Source organism: Desmodus rotundus, chromosome 3 (genome assembly GCF_022682495.2).
Source record: "Desmodus rotundus isolate HL8 chromosome 3, HLdesRot8A.1, whole genome shotgun sequence".
NCBI lineage: Eukaryota > Metazoa > Chordata > Mammalia > Chiroptera > Phyllostomidae > Desmodus > Desmodus rotundus.
The window spans coordinates 44089752-44115769 of record NC_071389.1 but is presented as its reverse complement, the minus strand read 5'-3'; the positions used below and the strand labels follow the sequence as shown (position 1 = coordinate 44115769).

The 26018-nt window shown below is 36.1% G+C and overlaps 1 protein-coding gene across 4 annotated transcripts in view; it reads left to right on the top strand.

Moving 5' to 3' along the window:
• Positions 1 to 26018, top strand: part of ITGB3BP (integrin subunit beta 3 binding protein) — a 57875-nt gene that overhangs the window by 20471 nt on the left and 11386 nt on the right. For all 4 annotated transcript variants that reach the window (XM_045199451.3, XM_024565428.4, XM_045199450.3 and 1 more), the window contains exons 3-7: positions 7770 to 7905; positions 15643 to 15709; positions 22211 to 22289; positions 22755 to 22848; positions 23278 to 23337. In XM_045199451.3, the coding sequence (XP_045055386.1) occupies positions 7770 to 7905; positions 15643 to 15709; positions 22211 to 22289; positions 22755 to 22848; positions 23278 to 23337 (436 nt within the window). The remainder of the gene's footprint in view (positions 1 to 7769; positions 7906 to 15642; positions 15710 to 22210; positions 22290 to 22754; positions 22849 to 23277; positions 23338 to 26018) is intronic.

The window sequence follows — 26018 nt, the reverse complement described above, 5'->3', positions numbered from 1 at the left end:
CACTCAGCACAGTACCTTCTAGGTCTATCCATGTTGTTGCAGATGGTAAAATTTCATTCTTTTATGTTATGGCTGAGTCATTTTCCCTTGTATACATGCACCATTTATCTATTTATCCACTTATCTATTAATGAACACTGAGGTTGCTTCCATATCTTGGCTGTTGTAAATAATGCTGCAGTAAATGTATGGATGCATATATCTTTTTGATTTAATGTTTTGGGTTTCTTTGGATAAATACCTGGAAGTGGAGTTCTGGGTCCTTCTTTGTGTCTTGTTATATATAGCCTTTGTTTTAAAGTCTGTTTTGTCTAGAGTAAGTATTGCTACCCCAGCTTTTTTGTTTGTTAACATTTTCATGAAATATCCTTTCAGTCTGTGTGTGTCTTTTCATCTGGAGGGAGTTGCTTGTAGACAGCATATGTAAGGGTCTTGTTTTGTTATCCATGCAGCCATCTAATGTCTTTTGATTGGAGCATTTAATCCATTTGCATTTAAAGTAATTGTTGGTAGTTATGTATCACCATTTTATTATTCATATTTTTTATCTCTTCTGAAAGAAGACCCTTTAACCTTTATTGTCATAATGGTTTGGTGGTGGTGAACTCCTTCAGCCTTCTGTTTGGGAAGCTCTTTCTTTATCTGCCCTTGCATTCTAAATGATAGCATTGCTGAGTGGAGTGATCTGGGTTGCAGGTCCTTACTTTTCATCCCTTTGACTATCTCATGCCAGTTGCTCTGGCCTGCAAAAGTTTCTGTTAAGAAATCAGCTGACTTTTTTTTTCTTTTCAAATTAGCTTTTATTATGAATTATATTGCTTGAAAAGGTCTATCATGAAGAATCTGAAATTAAGTTTTCTGGATAACAATTTATATTAACATTTATATATATGTGCAGAAATAGTTTATACACATAATATAAAACCTCATATACTAGGATGACACTTGTTTTTTTGGTTTTGGAGATTTTTTCCTTTTATCTCTTTTTAAAAAATTATATTTTATTGTTTATGCTGTTACAGTTGTCCCTATTTCCCCCTTTGCCCACCTCCACTCAGCCATGTGACTCCCTCGGGCAATTCCCACATTGTTCATTTTCTTTCCTCCAGTGCTCCCTCCCCTCTCCCCTCCGACAGCTGTCCGTCAATCGCATGTATCCATGCCTCTGTTTCTATTTTGCTCATCAGTTTATTTTGTTCATTAGATTCCACATATAAGTGAGATCATGTGGTATTTGTCTTTCACAGACTGGCTTAATAAATCAGCTCACAGTCTTGTGGGAGCTTCCTTGTAGGTAACTACTGCTTTTCTCTCGCTACTTCTAAGATTCTCTCTTTATCTTTAACCTTTGGCATTTTAATTATTATGTGTCTTGGTGTGGTCCTCTTCGAGTTCATCTTGTTTGAGACTCTGCGCTTCCTGGACTTGAATGTCTGTTTTCTTTACCGGGTTAGGAAAGTTTTCTGTGATTACTTTTTCACATAGGTTTTCTTTTCTTTCTTCCTTTTTAATAAAGCCATGCAGTTTTCAAGTATATATCATAAGGTGCTTTTCTGTAACTCCAGAGGTAAAAGAATCACCTTCAATTTAATTCAAATTCAGTGATTTGTTCTTTTACAATGTCTTTATGAAAAGAATGAAAGTAAGAAACTGTCTTTTACAGCAGGTCTGCAAATTTCCCAGGAAAATAAAAACCTCCCCTAAAAGGCTACCCAAACAGTGGGGTCAGTTAGTATCACAGTAGCGCTTTCTCAGCATCCTCCACCCCCCACATCCTCAGAGGCCTGCTCAGCCAGGGACATTCCACCCCCAGCAGGACAACTAGAGCACCCCCAAGGCAGCACACCCGTGGAACCTGGCAGCCATGAAAAATCTGGCGCCAGAGCACCACCCCTGTCAGCTCTCCTGCTATTCAGTTCCTGGTGCTGGCAGCCTCCTGCCTGAGTGACAGTCAGTGTAAGTTCAGTGTGGGATAGAATGGCTCGCAAAGCCAAGCTCCTGAGGTCATTTGGTCGAATAAAGGCAAGCAAGGTTCAAGGAGTTCATTTGTAAATCTGTATGAGGCTGAACTGGCTTAACTTGAAGCCGAGTGCTGGTTACATGGGGAACCCAGTGGAGTCTGGCCTTCACTTCCACATCCAGGCCATCCACCATGCCAGAGCAGCTGTGGACCAGGTGGGTCTGAATGCGATCCCAAAGAGGGAGCTCCAAAGTCTTGAATGGTGTGATTGCAGGAGGCAGAGGCTGTGAGCAGGGTGGTGCCCCCTAGCAGCCACACGGAGCTCTGCCTTTGAATCCTTCTAGCATCCTGTTGCCCAGCGGGGGGCAAATTCACTGCCACTGACTTGAAACTTGGACTTCCACTCACTACTGGGAGAGCACATAGGTTTTCAATTCCTTGCTCCCTCTCTACTCCTTCTGGCACCCCCCACCCCAGGTGTTGGTAGGCTTGAAGTTGTCCCAGAGGCTCCTTATACTATCCTCATTTTTTAATTTTTTGTTGTTTTGATTGGCTGTTTTCTGCTTTCTTATCTTACAGATCTCTGATTTCACCCTATGCCCCATCTACTGCATTATTGCTTCCCTGTAATGTATTCTTCCTTTAAGTTAATGAATTCTTCATTTCTTACTGGTTCTTTTAAAAATGTTTTCTAGTTCCATATCTATGTTTCTTACAGCTCTTTGTTGATGTTTTCCCCTAAGTTCATTGAGCATCCTTGTGATCAGTGTTTTGAATTCTGCATCTAGTAGATTGCTTGTTTCCATTTTGTTTAGTTCTCTTTCTAGATTTTTTTTCTGCTCTTTCATTTGGGACATGTTTCTTTGTCTCCTCATTTGGGCAGCCTCTCTGTGTTGACTTCTGTGTATTAGGTAGAGCTGCCAAGTCTCCTGGTCTTGGTAGAGTGGCCTAATGTAGTAAGTGTTTGGTAGGGCCCAGTGGCACAGGCTGTCCAGTCACTGAAGCTGGTCAGTCCGACTACAAACCCTCTGCAGGCTGCCTTCACCTTCCTGTTGTAGTTGAGCCTTAACTGCTGTGGGCACATCAATGGGAGGGATTTACCTGCAGGCCACTTGACTGGCCATGACCAATGTGGAAGATCTACTTTGTAGGGACCAACTCTATAGAGCAGGACTCACTGCAGTGAGGCTCTGGTGCCCGCTGATTCTGCACCACCTTTTTTTTAAATTACATTTATTTCTTTATTTATTTTTAGAGGGGAAGTGAGAGAGAAAGACAGGGAGTCAATGTGTGATTGCCTCTCACACACCCCCTACTGGGGACCTGGCCCACAACCCAGACACGTGCCCTGACTAGGAATCGAACCAGCTACCCTTTGGCTTGCAGGCTGGTGCTCAATCCACTGAGCCACACCAGCCAGGGCTTGCCCCCTGACCTTTTTAAATAAGAATTTATTTGGGCCAAACTGATGACACAAGCCATGGAACAAGATCTCAAATGTTCCTGAGAATAACAGTTTTGCTTCTTCTTTTATGCATTTGAAATTAAGGAGGGGGTGTAAGGAGTATTAGAGGAAGTAAGGCAGGGATTGGATTATAGGATAGTTAACAAGATATGTGCTCTTTTGGGGGTTAGTACCTTACTTCTGGCATTTCAAAGGTGTGTTGACCTAGACCAGGGGCATCAAACTCATTTTCACCAGGAGCCACAGCAGCTCCACGGTTGCCTTCAAAAAGCCAAATGTAACTTAGGACTGTACAAATGCAACTACTCCTTAACTAGGGGCAAGGAGCTCGGTGCTGCCACCAGGTAGAAACAAGGTGTCGGGCAGGATAAAACAAGGTGGAGGGCCGGATTCGGCCCAAGGCCTTTTGTGGGCCACCTGTGACCTAGACAGATGCACAGGAACAATGGACAGGATTCCTTTAAAACCTTTCATTTAAAAAGTTTTAGGCCTGCGTCGTGACCATCCACCATAACTTGCCCAGTTAGGAGTTTATGATTAGATCACCCTATGAGGTTACTTTTTATAGAACCTCTTTATTCCTCCACAGTTCCACCTTCTGTTTTTATTTTTGTTTGTTCGTAACATTTTGGATATAATCAATACAAAGGATGCATTGATGACCCACTTTTTGGTCGGGTAGTGTGGTCTCACAGCCCTCGGAAGGCTCATTCGTAGAGAGTCTTCGGTATTGATGTCTTGTCGACTACTGGGGATGGGATCTGAGTTAAGGCAGAATTTCTTCTAAAAAAGGGGAGGTAAATGGAAGACAATCAAATCTATGGCCTTCATTGTGAAAAAGACATTCTGGATCATTTCTGTCCTATGAATTATCATGATCCCAGTCTTACCTTTTTATCTTTCTGTTTTTGGTATTGAGTATAATATTGACATGAGCCATGGAGAGAGTATTATCAGGTACATGTTCAATAGTCCTAAACAGTTGAACTAAATGGAAAAACTCAAAGGACAAATATAACTATTAATATGGCTGATACCATTAACAGACAGATAAAGACAATCAGACAAAATGGATTCTGAGTTCAGTATCAATCTGTGGATATACAGGTCCTGTTAATGTCTTGGGATAGCTCTCTCCCTTTGGTGTCAGCAGCTCCTCATCCTCAAGGAATCTTTGACAGGCGTAGATGTCCATTCACGGTTAGGCAGCTGAGTAGATTCTTTCCAACAAGGTTGGAGTGTGCCTTTTATTAGATGTCCTTTCCAGTAAACTATGTCACCAGGTGGCAGTCAACCATCTTTAAAATCACCAAAATCACCTGATGTGAGGCAAGGAGCTGGTGGGGCACAGTGGGACCTTGCTTATACCTAGCACCAGGTCCGTGGGGTGGTCCTGGTTGTACTTCTTTGGATTCTTGCCAGCTACCAAGTAAATTGATGCCAAACCTGTGGAGAATTTTTATAAGAGTTTATTTGAGCCAAACCACTGACACATACCAGGGAACTAGATCTCAGATGCTCCCTGGGTCTGCCCCTTGAGTGTGTAGCTTGTAGAGGTGGTCAGGTGGTGCTGGGTGTGGTCTGAAGCTGTCCACCATGTGTGCTGGCTCTGGGGCCTCCCAGGAGGTATAGGCTGAGGTCTGTCACTGTGTGTGCCCTGCCCGGGGCCACACAGCCTGAGCTACAAAGCGATCTGCAGATGACTGCTACTTGTGCTGGGCTTGGAAGTGCCCAGGAGAGGCTAAGCTGCAGATCAAGGCCGGTTTTGCCAGGCCTTGCCAGGTCTGCGGCCACTTAACAAGAGGTGCGGGGCTCCATGAGGCCAGGTGCTGTTTGAGAGATTTTAGGGAAATCCACAGCATGAGCCAATACAAGTAGTTGGTATGGAAAAACCACTGAAAATGGTCTGGCAATCCCCAGTCTTCTTAACTGTCCCTGTTGTGGGAGACTAATCAGTAGGCCAGTGGGCCAAGTCCTTCAGTGTTTGGGGATGGTAGAATGGAAATTCTCAGATCAACTCTAGGGTCACTTGGAAGCATTTTTAAGATTTAAAAGTGTCTTGAGATAACTTTCATGGGGGGAAAAAAACTTAGTAAGATTATGCTTTCGTGTATAGCAGTAGGCAGATATATAAAAATTATTTACTGAAGTATATTTAGTGGGGAAGTTATGTATTACTCTATGTATAATAATTATAGACAGACATTTTTTCTTTTAAGCAACACAGATGACCAAAAAAGAAAGAAAGCAAGAGACTCAGTATTTTTAAGGTGAAGGAAAATATATACACATACACACACATGCACACACAAAGACTTATTTTATGAAAGCTAGAAAATTGTTTTCAAGGAGAAATGTATGATGTACAGTTACAATGTTTAGATATTTGGCAATTGGAAAAAATAATTTTTTGGTGAAAATAGGAAAACAGATCGACATAAATGTACATTAGGGTAGTGACTTTCATTTCTTGTACATACACAGTGAAATAGTTCTGGGCAATAAATTTTTGGAAAAGTAGGGTAGGATTGGATAAATGTCATAGTTTATGACTGAATACATATAAACAGGTGAAAACTCAAGATGGAGAGGTAATAATAACCACCTGATAAAGAGACTTAAAACCCTTTCACCCTACAAAAAAAGATTGTGCTAGAGTTATAACTTGATATAATAGTTTGATTTTTTAAAAAGATATTGGTTACATTTGTGGCTACTGTGGGTACATAAAATAAAGAATGGAATGCTCTTGTTCCCTCAATACAAAGAAGCATTTATCATTTAAAATCTTAACTGTAAAAAAATTGATGCTATAGATTTGGGAACTAATGACAAGATTATTGAAAAATGTGACACAGCCACTATTTCTGCCATGGTATCTTGAAAATAAAGAGTAGTTGATAATGGAGAATTAAATAACTATTTCAAGACAGCTACCAAACTAAAGTTCAGCTCCATACTGTTGACAACATATGAGTCTTCAGACCTTTCCTTTATCCCCCAAACACCCCATAGTGTCTGTTTTATGTCTAGATTTCAGGTTTTTCATGTCTTTTATTTTCACTTATCTAAGCCTTACCCTGCCCCCTCACAGAAATTGTGCTGTAAGGTTACTGCAGCCTGCTTTGATTTTCTGTCTCAATTTCCTTAGCACACACACTACCTTAATACCCCTTTGCTGCTGTGTCCAAGGCCAGAACAACTTCTTCCATTTGTTCGTACACATTAGTTAACAAGTGCTGGGTAATTAGTAAGCATTGTGGAAAATAAGTTTAAAGGGAATTCTGAAGAGCAAGCAATTAGTAGTGTGATAATGGTGTTCGGAGGAAGTGAACATGAATGGGGACCCAAACCGAAGAATGACTACGTCCCAGGGAAGATGAGATTGAGAGAACTAGGGCCCAGGTGTATATAGCCAGATACTTGGACTATAAGTGCCATTTAATATTGGATGAATGAACTAAGGAACGAATGTGTATAGTGACTTGGCCAAGTTTATTGGACTTTTATTTTATTGAATTTATTGGGGGGACATTGGTTAACAACATGATATAGATTTCAGGTGTACAATTCTATAATGTATCATCTGTATATTGTTGGACTGTTCCTTTGTTGGACTGTTCCTTATAAGTCATTCATTTATCACACATTTTTTTTTAGTTCTAGGGTACAAAGATGAAGAAATGATATTTTCAGAAACTCAAATTTTAGTGGGGCAGAAAGAAACAGAAAATTTGCTGACTCCAATAGGAAGTATGCACAAGGTCTGTGAAAATCCAGAGGAGGAAGCTGAAGAGGGGATTTGTGTAGGACAGGCCAAACTCTCCAAGACCTTAAATTTCACACTCAATTGTTTAGACATTACTTTGGTTATCCGTAAGGCAAGAGACTGTGACAGAGCAACGTGTGAAGGGTTAGGACAGTACTGACCCTTCCTAGGATTTCCCTCTGGGATTTAGTAAGAGATCTGAGGGTTGCCCTAGCCTAGCCCCATCATTATACTTCATGTTCAGCTGACAGCAAAAGTGAGGATATAATTGGGAGAGCCAGCCATCTCTAATTAGCTTGGAAGTACTATCTCAGAAGGTAGTAACTCTTTAATGTTAAAATTTTATACAACCAAACAACTGAGATGCCCTAAAATATATACATATGGAAACCTAAAATAAATACATAACTTGAAAAAATGGTGTGCGTTTTGAAGGTGATAATTGAGTATGTTTAAAATCTAAAAGAAAGAACAAGAAAAAGAATATTGGTTGAATTTTGTGAGTTTTCAAAGGTATTTTCAAAGATCTGTAACTAAACATAGTATTTTTGTCCAAATTAATGCTTATTTTCCAGTCATTTGGCCCTTCAAAAATCACAAGGAAGAAAAGTATTACAGATTATTCTCCAACAACTGGAACTTGTCAGATGAGCCCATTTGCTTCTCCCACAAGGTCTAAAGAACAAGAGCACAAAAATGGACCATCAAACGGTTAGTTAAACATTCTTTTTCACTTACTGTAATATTTTTCTAGTTATTGGTTAAATCAAAATTTTGATTTAATAATATATGGATATTACTGCAGCTGATTTTTTCTCTTCTTTCTTAAAGAATTCAACATAGAAAATGCTAGAATATAGATATTACTTTGGACATAAATGTAAACTTTCTAGGTACTTATTTTAAAATGCTACTGCAGACTTTGTTCCCTTACTATCCTATCCATTAAATAGAAATTATGGCCTGACTGCCTTCAGCTACTATCAATTATAATGGTTACAGATATGCCTCTTAACAAGCTATCCATCATGTGCATAAATTAAAGGGCACATAATTCAGGTACCACTGCACTATACAGTTTAAGAATGGTACTCCTAAATGTTATTTTTATACATGTTGTCCATTTAGTCTTATCCACACTTTGTATTTCTTTATATAGTTGCTTTTATTTTATTTCATTCCCTTCTTTTCCTTTAGTATTTTAAATGCATTTTCAAAAAGTCTGTAGAATTTTCTGTAAGCAAATAACCTAATTTAATATGAAAAGTTTTATTTTAAAATATCATTAGTTTAAATTTGACCATGTATATTTCTTCTTTCCTGGTAGAATATTTATTTAAATGATATAGAAATGTTTATTTAAATGATGTAGAAATCTAGACTTCATAGGTTTAATTTTTAATATTGGAAAAGGTTATGAATCAGTGACATGTCAAGTTTCTATAATATAAAATTTTAACTAGGCTTAAATTTAATAAAATATATTTTAGATATGATTAGCCTAATTCATATTTTATTGTTTCACGTTTATTGAGTGCTAAGCATATAGTAGAAACTATACAGAAACAAAAAGATCTTATTTTACCTAATTTGTTGTAATGAAACCCATAATGAGATATTAAACTTTTGAGTGACTTTTATTTTACTTTAATCAAATGCTTTTTATGTTAAATCTATTAATGTCAGGTTTGCTTTCACAAAAATGTACAAAGATGTACATATTTTCTTCAAGTTCTGTAGTTCTGTTTTTTATATACTTTTGATATATCTTTTGTTTAAAATTAAAAATTAGTGCCTTAGAGATGGTACATTTCCATATTGAAATGTGAATAGGCTCTAAGTGGACATGTACTCAATTTCCATATTGAAATTAAACATGGACTTAAGGGAACATTCCTTTTGCCCATAAAAAGATTGGTCACATGATTCCAGTTGACATTTAAGTGGATAATTATCGCAGATTATAGTACTAAGTAAGCTCTTTTTTAAAAAGTCATATAGCAAGGGTTCCTGGGGAGCTGGTAATATTCTATTTCTTAACCTATATTGTGGTTATACTGGGTCACTATAATTTTTTATTAAACTGTACATAATGTGTTTTATATACTCTGATATATATATCTTACATACAGAAGTCTCTAAGTAGGAGAATTCTGTCTAGGTTCTTATAGCGGATTATGTCATCCTATACATGTTTTAGAAATTAAAAAGCCCAACTCTTATAAAGTAATTTAAGTTCCAAATGAAGTCATAACTTCTCTTAACAATCCTCACTTTTTAAATACTGTACAAAACATAAGGTATGATTTAAATAAGGACTTTTACCTAACATTTTCAAGGACATTTGAGTTACTACTCACTTCCCATCACACTTGGGATATAATTCAAAATCTTATCATGACTTTTAAGGCCATACATCATCTAATACCTGAGCATATCACCTGCCTCATTTTCTGCTACCCTTCCCAAGTTTACACTACTTTAGCCATTCTTTCCTGCTATTCGTTAATCATGCTGAGCCCCTTCCCAACACAAGAACATTGTACTTGGCAGTTGTCTCTGAAATACCCTTTCTCTAGATGTTTATATGTACATTCAGTATACATTTGAACCATGTGGTATGTGACAATTTACTTAACATTAAATTTAAATTCATTTCTAGCTATAAAAGGAAGAAAAATCTGATTCTAAGTCTTCCTTCTACTTAGCCTCTGCATGGACCTTAAATGGGGTGACTGATTCAACCTTATACATTTAAGATATATGTATGTGTGTGTGTATACACAGACACACACATATGCATTTATCACATATATATACGTATTTGTGTGTCCTTACCTTGCTGCCCTCCCCATCCCTTAGCAAATTTCTCCAAACTGTTACGCTTTTCAGAGGAGAGGAAGACTGGTACATCTTTTGCTCATCTTTACTCCCCAAAATGCATCAGAATTTTTTTTTTAATAATTAAAGTAGAAGGATAAACAACAAAGTTGCATAGTAAAAGTGAGTACTTATAAATTAGACAATAGGTCTATAGAAATCACACAGATTACAACAATGTAACAGCACAGAGGTATAAACAGAATGTGATTAAAACAATGAAGAGAAATGATAGAAGAAGCAGCTCTGTGTTCAGGCCAAGATGGAGGTGTAGGAGAGATATCCTTCACCTCCTTGCACAACCAAAAGAAGGAGACAACCATTTTAAAAACAAAAAACAACCAGAACTTCCAGAAACTCGAACTGTATGGAAGTACGACAACCAAGAAGGTAAAGAAGAAACATTCATCCAGACTAGTAGGAGGGACAGAGAAGGAAGCTGGGCTGGAGAGGACTCTCAGCAAAGCAATGGCTGGCAGCTGGCGGACCAGGTGGTCCCACATTCACATGCACATAAACTGGGAGGAACTACGGAGGAGCAACACAGACTGCACAACCCAGGGTTCTAGCGTGGGAAAATAAAGCCTCAGAACCTCTAACTAAAAATCTGTGGGAGTTGTGGGGGCAGGAGAAGCTGCCATTCCCTTGAAAGCAGGTGGAAAGACGAGCAAGCAGTATTGTTCCCTCTCTGACCCTTCCCTCATGTATAGCGCCACAGTGCAGCCAGGACATGGGTTGCCCTGCCCTGGTGAATACCAAAGGCTCCACCCCTCACAGCGTAATAGGTGTGCCAAAACAAAGAAATATGGCCCACATGAAAGAACAGAGCAATACTCCAGAGAAAGAACTAAATGATGAGGAAATAGCCAACCTACCAGATGCAGAGTCCAAAACACTGGTAATCAGTATGCTCACAGAAGTAATTGAGTATGGCCACTAAATAGGGGAAGAAGTGAAAGCTATGTGAAGTGAAGAAAAATATACAGGGAACCAACAGTGGAAGGAAGGAAACTAGGGCTCAAATCAACTGTTTGGAGCAGAAGGAAGAAAGAAACATTCAACCAGAACCAAATGAAGAAACAAAAATTTTTTTAAATGAGGAGAGGCTGAGGAACCTCCAGGACACATTTAAATGTTCCAACATCCGAATCATAGGGGTGCCAGAAGGAGAAGAGGAAGAGCAAGAAATTGAAAACTTATTTGAACAAATAATGAAGGAGAACTTCCCCAATCTGGCAAAGGAAATAGACTTCTAGGAAGTCCAGGAAGCTCAGAGAGTCCCAAAGAAGTTGGACCCAAGAAAGAACACACCAAGGCACATAATCATTAAGTTACCCAAGATTAAACATAAGGAGAGAATCTTAAAAGCAGCAAGAGAAAAGGAGACCATTACCTACAAAGGAGTTTCCATTAGATTGTCAGCTTATTTCTCAAAAGAAACCTTACAGGCAAGAAGGGGCTGGAAAGATGTATTCAAAGTCATGAAAGGCAAGGACCTACATCCAAGATTACTCCATCCAGCAAAGCTATCATTTAGAATGGAAGGGCAGATAAAGGGCCTCCCAGATAAGGTCAAGTTAAAGGAGTTCATCATCACCAAGCCCTTATTATATGAAATGTTAAAGGGGTTTATCTAAGAAAAAGAAGATGATCAAAACTATGAACAGTAAAATGAAAACAAACACAACTATCAACAACTGAACCTAAAACAAAACCAAAAATGAACTAAGAAAACAACTGGAACAGGAACAGATTCACAGAAATGGTGATCACATGGAGGGTTATCAGTGGGGGAGTGGGAGAGGGATAGAGGGGGAAAAAGGTACAGGGAATAAGTAGCATAAATGGTAGTTATAAAATAGGCGGGGGGAGGTTAAGAATAGTACAGGAGATACAGAAGCCAAGGAACTTATATGTATGACCCATGGACATGAACTAAAGGAGGGGAGGGATGTGGGTGGGAAGGGGTGTGCAGGGCGGAGAGGAAAAAGGGGGAAATGGGAGGACAACTATAATAGTATAATCAATAAAATATATTTTAAAAAGGATTTTAAAACTTGTTCCGTTGCTGCCTCTTAAATGTCTTCATAGTTAAAAGGGTGTTCCACTTTTCTCATTGGTATCTTTCTATTCAATATTATAGGTAATATTTTAAGAATATTATATTTTCTTCCATAGGACTCAGTAAAGGTATTTTGAATTTAAAAAGCACCATTAACATTGTTATTTTTCATGAATTGTTCCTACAATGGGCGTCTTCATTCTCCACGTTTGTTTACTAATACTAATTTGGTTAAGAGAATAACAGGATTCGATTTGCCTATTAGCCTGCAAGCTCCAACATGATCTGGCAATAACTGTTTTAGAAAAAAGTTACTAACTTGTATGTGACATCTTACACAAATCATTTGAACCTCTCTGGGTCAATCAAAATTTTCTTCAAAACACAACTTTTGGTTTGGGACCAAATGATGCCTGAGGTGTGTCAGCTACAAAGTATGTGTATCTAGAAGCAGCATGATACTAGCCTAAACCTGTTTGAACTTTAGATCAATCTATTAATAAATAAGCGTAGCATCATGGTTAAGAGCACCGTCTTTACAGCCAGCTGTCTAGGTTTAGGGCCTGTCTCTGCCACCCACTAGTTTTAGGGCCGCAGAAGGCAAATTATGTGTCATTCTGTGCCTGTTTCCTCATCTGTAAAATGAGAATAAGAGTGACTACCTCAGACTTGTGCAGATTAATTAGTTAACATACGTAACATTTTTAAAAAACACTGCCTAGCCCTAAAAATACTATATAAATGAATGTTATCGTCATCATCATTGGTCGTACTTCTAAATGTTGTGATCTGTTGTAAGCTATCTTCGTTAGTTAGCAAAAGGGCTCCCTGGAGCCTTACTAGAATGTCCGTGTACGATTTTGAATATAGTCCAGATTTAGTGATGGTATGTTTATTACCACAGTTTTGCAAAATTGCATCTAAAGGGAGTCAAGGACACAACTGTTATATATAACCTAGTGAGAAAAAGATCATATAGCCATTTAACATATGTTAATTGCTAATAGAATGGAATGAAATAAAGGAAGGTAGCTATTAAGTAACTAGAAAACTTTTAATGATATATTAGCATCTACTGACAGTCTTTGATAACTGATGCAAGCGTTATTCTCAGAGACTTTAAACCTCTTCCTACTTATCAATTGGAAATATATAGTAAAAACATAAGCTCTTCCATGGAAAGATTGAGATTAATAGGAGATTTGACTGATCCTCTTACAATAATATAACTGTTTAGAAAAGTACTGAATGGGTGAAAATTTAAATAAAGCATTCTTTTATTATTTCTTACTTAACATTACTGATGGGTGCTAAAGTGTGAAAATTAAACACAAAGTAAAAGAACAGAGTAACTTGAATATTTAATGTATAAAGGTTTAATGGGTACTGTGGGTTTTCATTTGTGGTTTTCTATAAAACATACATTTCCAGCTTGATTATTTTCCTTTAGAGAGACAGCTTCTAATAGACTTATTTCTTCAGAGTTCTCCAAAATTATAAATGTTACCTTTTTACCCTTACATTTTTCATTAAATAAACTCTTAACCACATTAACTTTTTCTGTTAAATTTAAGGATGCAGACAAGTCAATAATGAAAAGTTAATAAACAAGAGGTAACTAGTACTTTAGCAAAATTTCTAAATCACAAGAATTAAAGTCTAATTTGGCATTAAAGTCTAATTTGAGATGACAATTTAGTTATTTTTTTTTAGGGAAGTTATAAAGTTCAAAGTAAGTGAGGAAATTATTATTAATCAGCTTCTGAACCAACTTACTCAATGAAATTATAAATGCCAGATCATAGGAAATATACTTTAAATAGGTTTTCCTCCTAGTACTTGGAGCAAGTATAATTCATGGAATAAAAATTAAATTAAAAAAATGCAAACCAGCACTGTAAAGTCTGTTCCAGATTATATATTTCTTAATATTTAATAAATTACACTTGAAGATTTGAAGAAATTGCCTTCACATTGTCTGTATAATTGATTTCATCTTGAAGTATTAGAGCCTTCTGTGGTATAATCCTGCATCTACACTGCTCAATACATATAGAGCATTTGGAATGTGGCTTGTCCGAAATGAGATGTCCCGTAAGTGTGAAATACACACCACATACCAAAGATTTAGTGTGAAAAAAGAATTATCTCATTAATAATTTTATATTATATGTGTAAAATTATAATACTTTGGGTATATTGGGTTAAATGAAATATCAAAATTTACTTTGCTTGGTTTTTCCTTTTTTTCTTTCTTTTTTCTTTCTGGTAGCTTAAAACAACAGAAGTTTATTCTTTCACAGTTCTGGAGGCTAGCAATCCAAAAATCAAGGTGTTGGCAGGATTGGTTCTTCCTGGAGGCTCTGAGAGAGAATCCGTTCCATGCCTCTCTCCTAGCTTCTGGAGGCTGCCAGCAAACCGTGATGTTTCTTGGCTTGTGGTTCTGTTTTTACTTTTTAGAAAAATTTTTCTAGTAGGAGACTTTAAATTTTATTAAGTCACTCACATTATATTTCTGTTGGAGAGTCAGTTTTTCACCATATGTTACATCAAACGGTTTTTTTGAAAAGTAATGAGAACATTGAGTAAATAATAGTTCTTGTGCCAGTTGTTGAACAAATGGAACGACATAAAAATATGTAATAGTATGAGGGGAGTGTCATCATTTAAACATTTTAAGAAGTGATTTTTCTTTAGTGTTTGTCATTAGTAGTAAAGAGTTTGGATTATTCATTCATTTGCTTGTTTATTCATTTAATAAACATTTATCAAAGGCCATATATGTAAGACACAGAATCTTTATGCTAATGTGTCATGAAATACTTATTATACATCAAATATATTTAAAGTATATAGTGTATATTGTACTATAAAGTAATCTAGAACAAACAACTACATGGTTAGCTCATAAAACCATTGTTTACTTGACCACTAATAGGTATAAACATGAAGTTCTACTAAAGCTATGAAATTAACATTTTTAACTCCACACACATATGAAGGATAACTTAGTTTCTCTAGTTTTCTCTTTACTATTATAACCCCTAATGGAAATTTTTTCAAAAGGTAGCCCTGGCTGGTGTGGCTCAGTTGGTTATGCGTTGTTCTTCAGACCAAAAGGTCGCCAGTTCAAGTCCCAGTCAGGGCACATGCCTGGGTTGTGGGTTCGGTCCCTGGTCAGGGTGGGTACAGAAGGCAACCAATCGACGTTTTTCTCTCACATCAGTATTTCACTCCCTCCCTTCCCTTCTCTAAAAAAAATTATTTTATATAACATCATCATGAATAAAAAATAGGAAAACAGGAAATAAAAAATATAAAATAATTATTAAAAAGTTATTCATAACAGTAAAAATTTTTTCTCGTAGCAAATTTCAGGATACTTTTTTTCCTACTTTCCTTTTATTTATCTATCCTTTTATTTTCTATTTAAAATTTGGTGATTTGAATTTTATTTAAAATTTGACAATTTTTCCCTTATGTTCTTTTTTATTGCACATGCATAGGAAAGAGAAAAGAATTGAATCATCTCAGTTTAACCAAGAGAAAGAAATCCACAACAAAAGATGATGAGTAAGTTTGTTGTTTTTGAAATAATATACACGTGTCTTGAAAGACAGGGGTCATATTTGTTGGTGATAATTTAAGAAAATTATTTTCTTACAGAAATTAATAAAGAATTATACCTGAGTTAAAGTATTCTTTCTTAAAGAAGTGAAATACTTTGTGATGTATTTTGCAGTGTTCACATGATGGTGATATGTGATGCCTTAATTTTAATGCTCATTGAGCCTACTCTTCCCAACTTGTACATAAGAGACCAGCAAAGGGTAAAACTGAGGAGCTCTTTTCAGATTTACATGGATGGAGAAGTAATATGTTGTCTGGGAACATAATGCCTAACAAATAGCTGGTTCAAGAGCTAAGACCACAGTGAGGCCTGCAGATTAAGGAATCCAGAGGAACCTAGAAGGCTTACATGCCAGCAACCAGCTATTTTCATATTGGCTTGCCAGACGTCCTTTGAATGAAGTCATTACGTGCAGAAAGCTACTGCCTGTATATTCTGGAAAGAATATTTATTCACTGAGGCTGGAGAAATTGAATTAAGGAGGATAGTGATCAAATATTCAAAGTAATTCATATATTCAGCTCATTTACCCTTTCAGCTGTATCTTCTTTGTGCCACACAATATCAGGGATGGGTAGATGTGAGGAAAATGAAGTTTCTGCACATTGGAAGCTTGTGGTCTTATGTTCATATACCTACTCCAACTTAGAAGTGGGTAATGTTTCAGAATGTTTTTAAACCATTTGAGTGGAACTTAGAATGAGTTCTCTGTACAAATAGTGTTGTGATTTGTGGTTATACCCCCAGGTCAGGGTCTCAAGTGGATTTTTCCCATAATGTAGCTGAACTACATTAAAAGATGGAAAGTGAGTGCCATTTTGAGTACGGTGCGGATGCAGAGTTTCTCAGAGAAGTCCTCTTGTTTGGCATCTCCTACATCTAGCCCTGTACCCCTTTATCTGCTTTTCCTAGCTGTTTTCCCTAGCCATGCTCCCCCCAGCCCCAAATATTTTCACGTGCCCTATCCCAACATACTTTTGTTATAAATTAATACTCCCTCCTTCCGCTATTTAAAGTTCTCATTTCCTCAACCCATCTCAAAACCTATCTCAACTAGATATTACTGTATTTTGCCGTGTATAATGTGTACCCACGTTTTTGGACCAAACTTTCAGGAAAAAATCTTTTAATTTTTTAATTCATTTTATATATATATTTATTTATATTTAGAAACAAAACCAATTATCATATTCCAGGGTATTATTTTGCATATGGATAACATTATTGCTTTCTAGAGTTACACTTTTAACACATGAGCATAAATAAAAGAATTAAAAACACTTATATAGTTATGGAATTAGTACTACCCGTGCATAAATTGCATCCTTATTTTTTCCTCAAAAATTTGGGCAAAAAAGTGTGCATTCTACATGGCAAAATATGGTGACAGGAAAGCATTTTTTTTTGTTAAACTTACTATATTTTAAAATAAGCAATATATGTACATAGTAAAAAAAACTCAAATTGTACAAAAGGACATACAATGAAAGCAAATAGCAAGTAATGATATTACTTATATGTTGTAGAATCTTTAAAAAAAATACTCATAAAACCTGGTGTTTGCCAGGGGGAGGGGGATAGGACAGATGTTATTTAAGGGTCCAAAATTTGCAACCAGTAGGAAATAAGTCCTAAAGATCTAATGCACTGTGTAGTGAATGTAGACAACAGTATTTGTATTCTTCAGATTTGCTAAGGCTAGGACTGAATTATTCCATCCATTAAAAAGAAATGATAATTATGTAACATGATAGAGGTGTTAATTATCACTACAATGGCAGTCATATTACAATATGTAAATTTATTAACATGTCATATACCTTAAATTTACCAATATGTCAAATATATTTCTTTTTTTTTTAAGAAACTGTGTATTTTCTGTCAACCTTATTTCCATTCAGTTCGGAGTTTGTGGAAGAACAGCTTAAGACCACTCAGTGGTTGTTCCTGCCCATTCAGTGATCTGTAGATAAATTTCAATTAAAAACAAAAACTATTTCTTTGCGCTTCAGTTTTCATATTTGGAAAATGGAGGTAATACTACAGTGTTGTTTTAAAGATAAAATAAGATACAGCTTGTAAAGTAACAAGTATAGTGCCTTGAACTTAGAGTTCCAAAAAATAAGTTAGCAATATTTTATTATAATCCCACTGTGATCATCCAAAGTAATACATTTAGATAGATTTAGATAAATAGAGGTTCACTGACCTCTTTACGTTTCTCTGTAAAAAATACAATCTCTGATAGGTAGTGACTTTCAGCTAATTTTTTAGCAATGGAATGAATTAAGAGTTCATTTGTGGCCTTTGAGAATATAGTGTTAGTGTAGTCATAAGGCAGAGATCTTAATAAAAGCGCTTAATTTCAGTACGGAGGAAGTGGAGGTTAGCTTACACCATTATTTTGAGCAGTGGTTTGTAGAAAAATAAAATACTTACTAAATTGACTAACAGGGAAGCTAAGCAGCATTGGGGGCCCAGCAAAATCATGTATTTATAATATTAACCATCAATACTGTTGTAAGGGTTCTATAGCTTTTACAGTGTAGACCAGAGTGAAAAAGCCAAACAGGTAGGAAATACGAGATTGCACATGAGAAAGATGTGTGTGGCAGAGGGTTAAGGGGCTGAGATATTTAACTTTCTTGTCTTTTTCTTAATTGTTCCCTGCTTTATTGAAATATAATTAACAAATAAAATTGTATGTATTTAAAATGTGTAATGTTATTGAATATAGTGCACATTGTGAAATAATTACCACAATCAAGTTAATTAACATATTTATCACCTCACTTAGTTACCTTTTTCTCTGGTGGTAAGAATGCTTACGATCTACTATCTTAGCAAACTTCAAGTATACGATAAAGTGTTTTTAACTATAGCCACTACGCTGTACATCAGATCTCCAGGACTTACTTATCTCACAATATAAATGAAGGCTTGTACTCCTGAACCAGCATCTCCTCGTGTCTCCCACCCAACTTTCTCAATGATTTAATTGAACTGAACAATAAAGTCTATGACTGGAAGCAAGTGAAAGGAAAACTGAAAGATAAGCATATTTCACTTGGATCTAGGGATGGATGATCATTAGATAAGGTTTTTTATTATATTCATTCATTCATCAAACATTTGTTGAGTGCTTACCATAATACAGACACTATGCTGCTAGGTAACTTGAGTTACAACAGTAAATAAGATAGGCACTGTCGTTGCCTTCATGGAACTTAAAATTTGGTGAGGAACACAGAGGTCAAACAATTGGAAGTTACAGAAGGTGGGAAATCAGGATCTTTAAAGGCCATCATCATGCTTTTAGAGGTTTCACCTCTTCTCCCACTACATCCACGGTGCCTGCACAGTCAGTGTGATAGTCAGCATGGGTTGCGTGCCAGGGAATCTCGACGATACCACCTGGGTTTCTTTCTTACCTGCTCTCCTTCCTTGGCTCCCTTCTTCCATATCTAGGGTGGCACAGCAGCAACTGAGTTAATGCTGGCTAGCCACCTGCATCACAATTTTGAGTTAGAACCAACAATTCAGTGACAGTTTCTTTTTGTTTTAATTCTCTACTCAGAACACATCTGAGGAACTTTATAGAGAAAAAGAAAATGATGATATTAAATTGAAGTTAAGAATGGAAAAGAATTGAAAGCAGTCAAGATAGGAAAAAACCCAAAACATGAGCAGAATGATAGTTTTGAGAGTTACATTATATATGACTTTCTTGAGACTGAATTACTATGAAAGAAATGAAAAGAATAATTAATGGATACATCCCTCCCATGAATTTTATTCGTCTGAAGCATCTAATTTCAGAGTAATAAGACTTTCTCTTTGAGGAAAATGAGAGAACTCTGAATTTCACAGTGAGTGTTTTCTAAGCAAATTGGAAAATGCACCTAAAATCCTAAATTTTGGGCATGTGGTTTTATCAAGAGAAAAGGAGGTATTCATACTTAACATATCATAAGTATGTGCCCCTGAGATAAGGCAATCTGGCAAAAAAAAGAAAGAAAGAAAGAAAAAGTCAAATCTTAAACAACATTTTGTGTGCCAGACCAACAGGATATAGTTTCTTTCTAAAAGTATCTTAGAAAATTAACCTAGACACTTCTAAAATACTAGATGCTACATTTTTACTGACAGCAAAGGATTTATTCAAGGAGGACCAAGATTTCAGATTTCTTAAGTTATACTATAGTGACCTGTGGCCAGAATACAGAACTGGCAGCAGTCACTGGGTATCTGGATGCAGTGCCCATCAGCATCTGTGCAGTTCACCAGGCCATGAAAGATTTGATCCAGTTTAGTCCAGCCGGAGGTAAATGTGTTTTAAAAAGTAGTGTTCTATAAAATATGAATGGCACCCACTGATATTTTCACTCACCGTTGAAAGAGGAAGCAACAATAACTGAAATTTTGTAACACGATGAACTCAAGAAATGTATTATACAGGCAGAAATAAGAGTGTTGGTTTTCAGATATAAGTAAAAGTCAAGGGAAATAAGGATGATATTAAAGACCATGTGACTAGCAAATAATACTGTCTGAAGGAGGCAGAGTAGAGTTTGAATCGCCCGTTAAAAATACAGGAAAATGGGATCAGCAGTAGTAAAAATCCAGCCTCCAGCACAAGTGAAATTAAATATGAGAATAGCCATTTTGTCTAGGATGGAGACAATAGCAACCACACTTCCCCCAAAAGCTGCTCAGCAAGCACTTTAGCTCCAAAGATTATGAAGGCTTCCCCACTGAGTCAGAAGATGTGGAAAAGGAGAACACACTTCCTGAATTTCTCAAAACTGAACAGCTGGACAACTGTGATAAAACCATTCCATGTATTTGGTTGCCATCGAGATGGCAGAACAGTCAGTTTCATCTAGGAAGAAATAGAAGGAGAAGAAAGGAAATTAAAATATAAATGAGGAGTAATGGAGTATCCATTAGTCCACTTGGTCCTGCATTACAGACAGGTTTCCCTTCAGAAGAAGCTTAGGAATGTGAAGGATACCTTGAAAACAATTTCCCCAGATAATTGATACTCAGTCCATACACCTTTCTGCTGTTGTCAAAGCAGTGTACTTAGCTGACCCCCTCAATAACTGTCTCAGAGTAGGAGAGAGAATTGCTGGTAGGTCCTTCGGGGATGCTGCGTTGCACAACTCCTGGGGCACTATTGACATCTTACTTTACCTAAACAGCCCCTTGGAATCATTCGAGGTGGCAACCCTGCAGGATCCAGCCCTTCCCACACAATTCTCTGAGGGTTAACAGGAAGCACCATCAGTTCCTTAAGATGTGGTAAGACAGTGTGGAGAGGCTCTGTCCTCCAGTTCTCCCAGGAATGTAAAAGGGATGTAACAAGGTAATGGTCCTCTGGGCTTCTAGGATTCTTTCTGTTAAAAAAAATTATTTATATTTGTTACTGTATTTTCCCATTACCATTTAGCCCCGTTATACTCCATCCCACCCTCAATCACCACACTGTTGTCCATGTCCATGAGTCCTGTTTCCTTTTTGCTCAGTCCCTCCACTCCCTAACCTCCCCCCCTCCACTAGCTGTCATCTACTCTCCATCTGTGAGTCTGTCCCCATTTTCCTTGTTAGTTCAGTTCATTAAATTCCACATATGAGTGAAATCATATGGTATTTGTCTTCCTCTGACTGGCTTATTTCACTTAGCATAATGTTCTAGGTCCATCCTTGCTGTTGCAAAGGGTAAAATTTTCTTTCTTTTTATGGCTGAGTAGGATTCCATTGTGTAAATGTCCCATAGTTGTTTCATCCACTCATCTACTGATGGACGCTTGGGCTGCTTCCAAATCTTGGTGATTGTAAATAACGCTGCAATGAACATGGACTATATCTTCTTTAGTAAAATGTTTTTAGGCAGCCCTGTCTATTATTCTTGTGCATCTAGGTTAACATACCTTTGAACTGTCAGAAGTAATCCTGTTTTCCAGACCTCTTGAAGAAATAGTCACACAAAAGGGAGTACATAATCTTGTTAACTATCCTGTATTTTGCTTTCTGTCACCTTCGGGTAATCTTTTTTACATTCCCTCCTTAATTCCAGTTGTGTAAAACAAAGAGCAAAACTCATTTCCCAGGGCATTTGAGATCATGCTTCCCAACATGCAAGTTTGGCTCAAATAAACTCATAAACTTCTCTACAGGTTTGGACATTTCTTAGTTCTACAGTCTGCTGCTGCTCAGTGGGAATGAGAAAACGTGAAACTCGACAAGACAGCATGGTTGATAATATGTATTGTGTTTGTAAAGGAATGAAGGAATGGAGGAGGAGCATTTACATCTCTAATCACTTTGGAAAATGTAAAGAAAAGGAACAGAAAACAATGTAAAATTCTGTAAAAAGAAATAAAATTCTGAAAATGTATTAAAATGTTTGATCTTGCTAAATATTTTTTCTTTATTCATAGATTAATGGTGTTGCTATCTAACATTGAGAAATCATCAGAAGAAATTGTGGAAATAATGCAAGGCTTAAGTAGTATACAGGTTTGCTTTTTTTTGGCATATTTTATATTTCTACTATCCCATTTGAAAAAGAATAGGAAAGAAACCCCAGTTTAAAGAATCCAGTTCAGTAGTTTGCAGGGCATATGTTTAAATTACTTTTCATGGGAATTTCTTTTTCTATATGATCATTAATAAACCATAGTATTTTAGCAATACCTGGCTTTTGCATATTTAAAAGTAAATTTGTTTACTTTTATGTTTAAGATTCCAGTTTTTCCAAAATTCCAATTTTGTTTACTTTTAGATTATGTTTAGTCTTTCTAATTAATAAATTGTGTTTATGCAAGCATTTAAGTCTCGCAATAGTCGACGTAACCAGGAAATGTTAAATTCCCTACTATGAAGTTGAAGTTTTTCAGATTAAGGAAACAGTATTTTCACTAGATTTGTCAGTAACATTATATTTGAAGAGAATTTAACTCATTTAAAATGACTTTCTTTTAGGCTTTGGAGAGCGATAGAAAGCTTGAAAATCTCATTGGTGTCTCCTGTGGATCATGTTTCTTAAAAAGCGAAATACAGAAAACAAAAGAACTAAGTAAGAAGACTTTGAGTTTACAGTGGTGTCTGTCCATTCCCATTTGCAAAGTTAGATATGTATTTTAATATTTTCAACTTTAGAGATAAGCGTGTTAATTTTTCCCAAATTTAAATTTGCTAGACCTCTTCATATGTATCACTACTGGACGTGTGCTGGAAAGAGTAGCAGCCACACATCGTTTGCCAGGTTGTGTTGTTTCAGGGATTGCGCTTGCATGTAAAGGGGAAGAAGCTACCTTCAAAACTGCAGTTGGGCTTTTTTTTCTGTAGTACTCATTTCTTTATATAAGATACAATGTATTGCATTTTGCACTTGATGTCTATACGTAGGCATATATATTACTTCAAATTATTTTTTGATTCTTTCAAGATGAGAAATTATTCACATTCCATGTTAACTCTTAACATGAAAATTTTTTTCTTCTAGTGACAAAAGTAATAAAACAAAAACTGTTTGAGAAGAAGAGCTCAGAACTTTCTAACAAAGGTAAAATGTTGTGTTTTAACTTATTATATAAAAAGATCCTTTCATCTCATTTTACCACTTAAAACCAATCATTATGAGACTTTTATTGTACTCTTAAAAGACCAGGAATCTCAACTGAAATCACGCCTAGCAGAAGACCATATCCGATGAGTTCAACTTCCCTGATGACTAAACTTTTAAAATATGTTTTGAAATATAAGTTTCTGTTTAAGATTTGATTTCTGTCATTTTATTAGAAGTTCTTTTTGAGATTTAGACAAATGGGTCAACAATGCATTAATAACTAGCAGCTTCTAATGATGAATTGGAAAGAGACACAAAGCATAAAATTACTTTGTAACCAATGCTTTGAAAACTTTGGCATCATTAATGATGTTAAATCTACCGTTAACTCTCATGCCCCTGAGCATTTTACAGTGTGTGTAAGTAAATTAGCAGGATTTAAGTTCCCATAACACACGCATATGAATGCCACTTAGCTATCTCTGCAGTGGTAGGCCTTGAATTGGGTAGCCATGGTTTAGTCTATCACTTTGAGTACCAATGACTACCATGTATTAAGGACCAGTAAGTACTATGATTACTACTAGGATCAGCAGATCTTTACAGCAACTCTGTAAGATAGTTGTTTTCATTAGTATTGTTGTTGTTCTTGTTATGCCATTATAGATAAAGAACAAGGACACAGAAAATGTTTAGTAAACTTGCCCAAAGATACTGCTATTTTAGTGCCAGAGAAGGAATTCCAGCTAAAGACCATTCTGACCTCAAAAAGTATAATCTTTTCATTATATCATGTTGCTTCTTCCTGAAGTAAATCAAATCACCCAGTCATCCCAGCTTTCAGATTCTGACGAGACATAACTGAAACTGGTTCAACCAGTGTATCACATTAGACTGTATTTAGGATCTTTAACAGCTGGCGAAGAATTTGCAGTGGAAAGTGCTGGGATTCCCTGCAGGTCAGCTCCAAAAGCTAACTAAGTCATGGCAGGCTAGCAGCTATGGCTCGTCTCCTCTAAAACTCATGTGGGAAGGGAGCTGGGCAGGCTTCCTGAGCCATTCAGCAAAGCAGCTAACTTCTGTTGTAACCCCAAGAATTTAAGAAGCCTTGAGATTTCTTCTCTCCCATGCTGTATAACTTGATATATGGGCTTCATTGGTTTCAACTCTCCAAATATGACAAGCTTTAGAGGATCTTAATGGGAAGTTGGAATGTTTATTATTTCCCAGTTGGAAGAAATCTCGAGTCTATGTATTCTACGCCAATTGTGTGGTTTTCTTTTAAATCTGTAATTCCCTAGAGCTAATTAGAATTAGGCTTTACATAGTTAGCTTTTCCCAACAGTTTTGAGAAATGAGGTAGGTAAAATTGTAGAACAAGTAACTGAATTATCACTGCTAAAAATTAATGAGGAAAATTTTTCTAAAAGTATTGTTTCCTTCCCTAAACATTTATTAAAACATTAAAGTTATTTCCATGTGTTGAAATAGTTCTCATCTTTCAGTTTTCCAGTATATACTGATTCCTTGTGTGTTTATGCATGATCAGTCTTAAATCTATTTTTTAATATCTTAGGCATTAAAACTGATTTGCCCATTACCAGGTTTTCCCTAAGGACTGAGTATTTCTTCATGCATAGAGAGGATTGTATCACTAAATCATGTTTCAAATTCCTAATAAGCATTGATTATTTGTTGTGGTTTAAATGAAAACTGAGTTAATATATACATAATATATGTTATATATCAATATATATTTATATATCCTAGAATATATATCATTTTCCATTTCCGTTTCTTGGCAAGAGCTACATTATCTTTTTATATATCTTGAGGTATTCAAACTTTCATTAGGTTTTTAACTATCTTGAAGTAATACCTGAAAAATAGATTGAAGCTTATTTTCTTTGTAATTTGAGTTTGAGTTATATATTTTTACTGGGTGCGCTTCCCTCTTTCTCTACTCCTTAATATTATGTGTAATTTTTTTTATTTTGGTGGCATTTTTGTTTTGCTTTATTTTTTGGTTAGAGACAATGAACGTCAGCACATGCACATATTTATGTAAATTTTTGCTAAGTTAGTAACTTTAATCCCCTCCTAAGTCATACATTCATTTTAAGAGGACTTTGTTAGTTTTTATCATCTCAAACTAGTTTGCTTTATATGTTTCTTACCTGGGGATCTGGCCTTTTTATAGAAATTTCTACTTTACTCTTTTCTTTTAGTATGCTAGTACCCAGAGCTGTCTAAATGTAAAAGTGCCTTGGGAATCTTCTTAATATTAGAAATTATGTAGTTAGGAATTATGTAATATAGAACTATATAATATGTATTGGATTTCTTTTATTAGGTAATTATGAAATGAAAGTAAATAATTTGTTTCACTATCAAAGAATGTCCAAGTAGACAATACCAGAGAATTTCAACACTTATGCTTATAGTTGCCCCTTCAGATTGGTCCCTTTTTGTATATTTTTTTAAATTTCAGTGTTAGCTTGTTTAGCATCATTTGCAGTCTTTAGTACAGGCCAGAGGAGTATACTGTAAAAATAACACTCTAGTGTTTTAAATAAATAGCCATCTGACACAAATTCTTACAGTTTTATATAACTTATTCAAAAAAAATTAAAAGGTGCGCTGAGCTTTTTATAGTTTTCAGAAGAACTGGACGTTGC